This window comes from Strix aluco, chromosome 19 (genome assembly GCF_031877795.1).
Source record: "Strix aluco isolate bStrAlu1 chromosome 19, bStrAlu1.hap1, whole genome shotgun sequence".
Classification (NCBI taxonomy): domain Eukaryota; kingdom Metazoa; phylum Chordata; class Aves; order Strigiformes; family Strigidae; genus Strix; species Strix aluco.
The window spans coordinates 14,958,442-14,965,827 of record NC_133949.1 but is presented as its reverse complement, the minus strand read 5'-3'; the positions used below and the strand labels follow the sequence as shown (position 1 = coordinate 14,965,827).

Genomic DNA, 7,386 nt, shown 5'->3' with positions numbered 1-7,386 from the left:
GGTCCCTGTGTTGCCAACCCCTCGGAGATCATCTCTGTCGCGTTCGCTCTGATGCAAACAACCGTCGGGTATTTCCCCGCTCGCACGACGGAACCGAGAGCTGAAGCCTCGGCCCCGCAGCTCGCCGGCGCCAGGACTGAGCCTTCCTGAGCTTTAACAGCGCAGCTTGTACAGGCACTTCTGGATCTTCAACTCACCTGAACGACTCTTTAAATTAGTGCTCTAGCACTTTAATTAGCTCCTTATCAACTCAGAACTTATCAGCTCTGCCTGGACGCCCAGACTCGGATTTCAAACTGGGGGCTCTGACCCCTTCACCTACTGGGGTCCCGGCCTCCCTCGCTCGCCCTCCCCCGTGACATTCACTTTCCTTCCACACCCGTGCAGGCAGAGGACGATCCTCTCCAGATACCGCTTCAGTTCACACCAAACCCTTTACCCGAGCACACGCGTCACCTTTGCTTTAAAACTGCTCCCATTTCATTTTTCTTGAGCACAGGAACTGATCAACACCCAGAAGGGTTTGGGGTTTTTTGGGCCAAACTTCCCCTCGCTTCAACAGTACGTACCTGCCCCCTCCGCTCCTTTCCCACACCCTGACAAACGAAATTCTCCAGAGCTGCCCCATTTTTGCACTCCCCCCACAGCTCTTCCCACCCGGCACCATCCCACAGCCACTTGAGTACCTCAGTCTGTTCTGTGCTAACACAGCTTTTACCCCCCTAAATACAGCGCTTTGCTAGCACGATTTCATCATTTCTGGAAAAAAAAAATACATCCCGTACAAATCTTTGGCAATATTCTGCAGGGAAACGACGTTCTGTAACAAACCACCACCTCTGTCACGACACGCAGCAGCTTTATGCACGCCAGTGTGCCACGCTTAAACCCCAGATCTGCTAATCCTGCCCCAAACACAAATCCCGTCATACAATAAAGCAATTTTCCTGCCCTGCTCCATAGGGGACACTACATTGCCCAGGAAGGTGGGGGTGAGAGCACTCTGAAATTACCATCACAGGCAAAACAGACTTGACCTGGGGAAAATTAATATCAATCAAATCAGAGAAGGGTAATGAGAAATAAAACCAAATCTTAAAACACCTTCCCCCCACCCCTCCCTTCTTCCTAGGCTAAGCTTTGCTCCCCATTTCCCTCCCTGGCAGCGGCGCAGGGGATGGGGGTTGTGGTGAGTCCATCACCCGTTGTCTCTGCCGCTCCTTCCTCCTCAGGACTCCTCATCCTCCTCCCCTGCCCCAGCGTGGGCTCCCTCCCACAGCAGACAGCCCCCCAGCACCTTCTCCCACGTGGGTCCTTCCCATGGGCTGCAGCTCTTCCCGAACTGCTCCAGCGTGGGGTCCCAAGTCCTGCCAGGAACCTGCCCCAGCGCAGGCTCTGCTCTCCACGGGGTCACAGCCCCCTTGGGGCACCCACTTGCTCCGGCCTGGGGTTGCCCGTGGCCCCCCATGGGCGCAGGGCAGAGCCTGCCCTCTCCCCACGGGCTGAGGGGGGGTCTCCCCTCCTCCTCCACCGCCGCAGAGCTGTTCCTCTCACACACTCTCAAGCTTTTTCTCCCCCTTCTTAACTCAGAGGCGCTGTCGTTGTCTGGGCTCGCTCCCTCGGACATGGAAGCTCCCAGCAGCTTCTCAAAGCCACCCCTGCAGCCCCCCAGCACCCTAACTTCGCCTCGCCCACCCAGCACACCTGAACATTAATCCACACACACCCCTGGAGCCACCAGTCCCACCACACAGAAACACCATTCCGTGCCGACACCGCGCTCCTTAATTAACTGTCAATTAAACCTGCACAGTAATAAGCGACACTGTTTCACTGGACAACTGCAGGAAGAGCCACGTTCCTACCAAGCCACGAGAATATCCAACCCCGGGCACGGGCCCGCGACTCCGCAGCACCAGCACCGAGGACTCAGTGACCCGCCGCTAAGAACCCGGCTCCTCCACATGCCACATCGTTACTCGCCGCATCCCACCACGACGCGCAGGTTTAGACCCCCCCAACCCAGTTCTACCCATCTTTGAGAGGACTGGGGGGAGCGCCGAGCTGCTTTAGCTCACGTTTTCCCTCCGCCCTCTCCTCAGCGGAGTAGCGTTAGCAACAACATTAATATTAAACCATCCTCTTTCAAGCAGTGAGAGTTCTTTTTTTTCCCCTACTCACATAATAAATTCCACCCATTTCCCAGGGAACTGATCCTTTATTTAGGAGAAGCTCAAACATCAACGCTTCCTGCGAAACACTACGTCTCTGTTGAACACAAAAGCCTTTTGTCTGCAAACTTGCGATTTAACAACGCCGCAGTGGCACGCAAGGACTAAGACTCTTAGCAACAAATGATGACAACCATGCACGTTTTTTTTAAAAATTTTATTTGTCAAAGAAAAAAGGCAATAGCCAATTGAAAACCTACTTAATCTTTAACTCCAATTTTTGTCTTTAAATTTAGAGAAATGACTTATTTACTTTTTTTTTTTTAAACAAACCCCCCTTTTTCCCCTTTAACGTTTACCATCTACTCGTGCTGAATCCTTCCAAGGAGATTGCTCCAGCGTACCTCTCCAGGTCCTCGCTTTGCTCCTTTTACCAAAAAAATGAAAAACTCCATCGTGCATCTTAAGGGCTCCAATCGTCAAAAATAGGAAAAAAAATCTTTGGAATAGCCAATTGAGTTGAATAAAAAAAAATCCACACGAATGCGGTTTGGTTGGGGCAGGAATCCACTCCTATGTTCCTGGTAATTTGATCCCGCTCCATGAATCCTTGTAATTCAGCCTCCCTATCCTATCCACATTATGATTTGAATCCAATGATCCAGCTCCAAGGATTGGGATCCAGTGAGCCCTCTCCAATCCAAACCTTTATAACCAGCAAAACCAAAAAAGAGGAGGCAAAAAGTTAGATACTGTAATGAAAAAATAGGATTCTGGGGAATGATCAGTTATGTTTGCCATCAATTAATACAGATGTACATTAATAACTATCAATTCCCCAAAACAAACTTTTGAATGGTGATGCTCAGATAATTTTTAGAAATGTTAATTACCATTTGGAGGAAAACATTGTAATATTTACAATATGTCAACTGAAAATGCCAACATACTCATTGCTCGTACGGTGGTGCGCTACAGGTTTTGTGGTTGCAAAAAATGTTTATGAAACTGGAAAAGCTTACAGCTAAAGCTATCCACCTACTGTCTGTCTGAACTACAGCTAGCACTCCCAGCTGGAAGGTAACAAAATTAACTAACCAGAGTTTTCAAACATATCGGTGAGTCAACTGTGAATTAGTCTGAGGGGGCAGGGCTGAGACTTAAGAAATTACTCCTAACTAGGTTTCCTATTTTTGCTGTCATTCTGATACTTAAAAAAATGAAATAGCAACGCTGTATCAGTCACACAGAGGACATGCAGATTTTAGCAGTATTGATATTATACTCTGATTTAAACATACCCTTGATCTACTACAAGTGTACAAATACTACATAACATTAACACTTGTAACCAAATGCTGCATGACAAAGTAAACCAATACTCCCACCCCCGTCCCAGTTTATTCCTTTAAAAAACTAGAATGGAATAAAGAATTACAAAAGCAAGTATTTAGCCACAATTGCCCCCCAAAAAAAAAAGTTTTAAAGAAAAGAGCAATTGCAGTCTGCGGTAACTAGAACATGCCTGAAGTGACACGTAGGTGCACGTACTCAATTAACCTGTCTCTCAGTATAAGGTCAATACTGCCAAGTTCATCTGTGACAATAGCACTTGGAGTCATACCATTGCCTCCATTATTGATCTGATCCTCCTCAATCCTCCTTTTGACAATCCTAAAATGATTGACATGTGCTCCACAATCCTTTAATCCAAAGCATTCTTAATCCATCTCTTCAGATATGTCTACAGAAAGACACACGAAAAGGCAAGATAAAATATAAGATCCCCCAGAAGAGACAAGTTAGCCACAAACATCCCAACATCCCCAGCTCGTATAAACCATAGCTGAACACTGAGACATTTACACAGCAATACCACAGTTCGAAGAATGTTGGTATTTAACTAGAACTAAATCGAAACAATCCTGACTGACATCAATTAAAATACAATTTACCAAAGACATGAGGGGAATGTTGATGTTAAGGAGCAAATACCCACTAGGGATTTTACACAAGAATGCAATTCAACACTTCAGCCAATTTGAATAAAACAGTTTGAATTTAAAAAAAAAAATGAAAGACTGTACTAAGTAAAGGAAAACTGTGTACAACATGGGGTTCTACAAAAAGATCAGAGCTAGTGATCATTTATGTACGAGATCGGGATCTGCTGTGGCGGGGAGAGTAGCGTGGAGATCCTCTGCTTCTTCTTGGGGAATAACTGCGGCTTCTGCTGTTGCTTCGACTACGGCTTCTGCTACGACTACGGCTGCGTGACCGAGATCTTCCATAGCTTGGACTTCTTGGGCCATCAACTTTAACACGGATGTAGGCAGTTTCTCCCTATTGAATAGACAGAACTTTCGATTGAAAAGTCTAGGCTTTAGGGCCATCTTTTTAGGCATGCTGACAGACTGAAGATAGCGTTCACTACAGCACGGAAATAGACATCAAAGCTTTAAAATCTATCTCCTGACAAACTGACCACCAACTTATTTAGCTGCTTTGTATATACACAGTGAACACCACACGTTCCTTACCTTCAAATCCTACTGTTAAGCCCCTTGTATCCAATTCTGGCCAAAGAAAGTAAGCGTGAAACCTACCTCATGAGATCTAAATTTAGTGTTATCCAGTTTTCGCACAGCGTAGGTCATATCTTCCTTCCGTACAAACTCCACGACACCAGTGCCATCTCGGAAAACATCAGCATAACATACATCACCTGCTTCACGCATGTGATCCTTTAAATCCTGCCAACTTCCGCTTGGAGGCAGCCCTATGTAAAAAGCAAGACGTTACTTTAAAACTGGATTATATTCTCACCTCCTGTAGCTAGAGCATCCGCTCGCAGCAAACAAAAGACTATTTAGTGAGCAGAGCGGCTGCCTCGAGGAGCTGCTCGCATCCAGCATTCCTCCCAGGCTACGCGAGGCAATGCTTTTTAAGAAACAATTCGGAGCCGCATGCCCCCCCTTCGCTGGGAAGCTTGCCTGGAGGACCCCGGGGGAACAACTTGGGCTAAAAAAAGAGAGGAATGACTCACCCGAGACGATCACTCTGTACTCCGAGCGCCGGGACGGGGGGCCGTACCTGCCCCGGGGGGCTCCACCCCCACCGCCGCCGCCACCGCCTCTGCCGGTGCCCCGGCCGCTCCGAGGAAACTCCACGCGGAGGCGATACCCATCGTAATCGTAGCCGTCCCGCCCGTAGACGGCGTCCTCCGCGTCCCTGCGAGACGGGACGGGGCGGTGAGGGCGGCCTCCCGCCCGCCCGCCCCCCCCCTCCCCACGCCGCGCCCTGCCCACGCACCGCCCCCCCGCCTTTGTTCCCGCTTCCCGCCGGCCCCACCCCGCGCCGCCCGCCCGCCCGCCGCCCCCCTCCCCGGGCCCCCGGCAGCGGGGCCGCCGCCCGCAAGGGCCCGGGAGCCCGTTAGCGCGGTTTGCGGACGCCGATACACGGGTGGGGAGGGGGAGCTCCCGGGCGGCTGCCCCCGCCGCAGGCCCGGGGGCTGTGTGGGGGCACACGGAGACCACACAGGCCGCGGCGGGGCCCAAGCCCCACGTCTCTCAGGGGAGCACCCAAGGGTGGGGGGGGGAGGTGGGGGGTCTCACCTGGGGTCCTCAAACTCGACGAAGGCGAAGGGCGGGCCCCCGCGGCGGTTCTTGAGGTCGATGTCGCGGATGGCCCCGTACTTGTAGAAGACGTCCTCGATGTCCTTGGTACGGATGTCGGGGGGCAGGTTCCCCACGTAGATGCGGCAGTCGTTGTTGCCGGCTGGGCCGCGGATCACGCCCCCTCCGGACATGGCAAGGTCAGCAATGGCTGCGGCGGTGGAGGGCCGGAGCACGGAGAGCGGGCGGGCGAGCGGGCGCGGGGCCGAGCCGAGCACAGGGGAGCGCACACACCACCTCCCCCAACAACCGCTTCAAAATGGCGACCGCAGCTCCCCTCGCGCTCCTACTGCGCGCAGCGATTTCACCCCGGGACGCAGCACCGCTCGCGCTGGCGGCAAACGAGGCGGCGCCCGCGTCTTCCGCCGCGCCCTCACTCCTCCGTGCTGCGCATGCGCAGGCTCGGGGAAAAGTAGTTCCCCGGTTGTCGCCCCTTGGCAGCTCCACCGAAGAAGCCGAGCCCGTGGCTGGCAGTGCAGCTCCGGAGCGCGAGGGTGCAGCGAGCTCAGCTCTCCCTCAGAAAACCCCCCCTGCTCGCGGTGGGGGAAGAACGCAATCCCCGGCCGCGGGTCTTACGGCGGCAGGCCGTGTGACGTCACGTCCGGTGCGGCGTCCGCGCCAAGAAGGCCCGGCCGGGGCAGGGGAGGGTGTATCCCACAATGCATCGCGGCGGCGGGGGCGCTTGGCGCCAAGGCGGGGGGCGTGTCCCACAATGCACCGCGCGGAGGTTGGGGCGGGGGCGCGCGGTGGCGGCCGCGGGGGACGGCGGCGGGGGCGCGGAGCGGGTCCCTCCGCTGTGGGCAGGAGGGCAGCGGCCGCACCCGGGACGCGGTTACGGCTCTGTCGGGTTGGGCCGTGCTTAGGTGGTGGGGAAAAAGGCTCTGCCCGTTGCCCGGGCGGGAAGACCGGGGCGGGCTGGGACCGGCTTGGCCACGCTGAGGTAAAATGGCTGCCCTGAGGGCACAGGGAGGTGAATCCAGGCCTGGCCCACTGCTCAGCCAGCATTAAACTTAAGTTTTAGGGCTGTTGCGTTTTGTTGTTTGTTTTTTTTTTCCCCCCCTAGCACTGTGCTTTCCCATTTCAGAACACTCTATCATGGTTCTTAGGGGCTCTTATATTGAACTAATCTCATGCTCTGCTCTGGAAGAACACTCCAATCTACTTTGCAGGCTGAGCACGATGACTTTGGACAGAACAAACCTTAATGTACTTTATTTTGTGTCTGCGTAAGTTCATAGAAGTGGCGGAACAAGAAATCATTTGAGATTGAGGCAAAGTCACATCTCAAGTGGACGCGCAGATGAAAACGTCGTGTCCTGAGAGCTGTGTGCTCCTGCAGAAGCGCATGTTCTGTGGTGCATCTGCGGAGGAATACACCAGAAATGAGTACAAAAGAGGGCAGGAGAGGATTTCTTGCGGAAGAAGCAAGAAAATTATATAACCACATTATGTTAGCAAGATTATAGTTTAAATAAAGTCACTTTAAAACACCAGTGTGGTAGTCTAGTTTGTCACAAAGCCCAAAAGCCGCGTTAAGGCAG

At 52.6% G+C, this 7,386-nt stretch overlaps 1 protein-coding gene across 1 annotated transcript; it reads right to left on the bottom strand.

Annotated features, from left to right (window-relative positions):
• Window positions 1–3,860: 3,860 nt before the first annotated feature.
• On the bottom strand, window positions 3,861–6,390 carry SRSF1 (serine and arginine rich splicing factor 1). The gene is made up of 5 exons (XM_074844935.1): window positions 5,786–6,390; window positions 5,218–5,402; window positions 4,778–4,950; window positions 4,328–4,514; window positions 3,861–3,915 (listed from the first exon to the last, which is right to left on the bottom strand). The coding sequence occupies exons 1-5, from the start codon at window positions 5,977–5,979 to the stop codon at window positions 3,893–3,895; spliced, it is 762 nt and encodes a 253-aa protein (XP_074701036.1). The 5' UTR covers window positions 5,980–6,390; the 3' UTR covers window positions 3,861–3,892.
• Window positions 6,391–7,386: the final 996 nt, after the last annotated feature.

Excerpts from the sequence above, each read along its gene's own strand:
- SRSF1 (XM_074844935.1), bottom strand. The coding sequence starts at position 5,979 with ATGTCCGGAGGGGGCGTGATCCGCGGCCCAGCCGGCAACAACGACTGC. Across the intron at positions 5,403-5,785 it reads GTCGAGTTTGAGGACCCCAG|GGACGCGGAGGACGCCGTCT; the intron begins GTGAGACCCCCC and ends CCCGTCTCGCAG. Across the intron at positions 4,951-5,217 it reads GTACAGAGTGATCGTCTCGG|GGCTGCCTCCAAGCGGAAGT; the intron begins GTGAGTCATTCC and ends CTTTTTACATAG.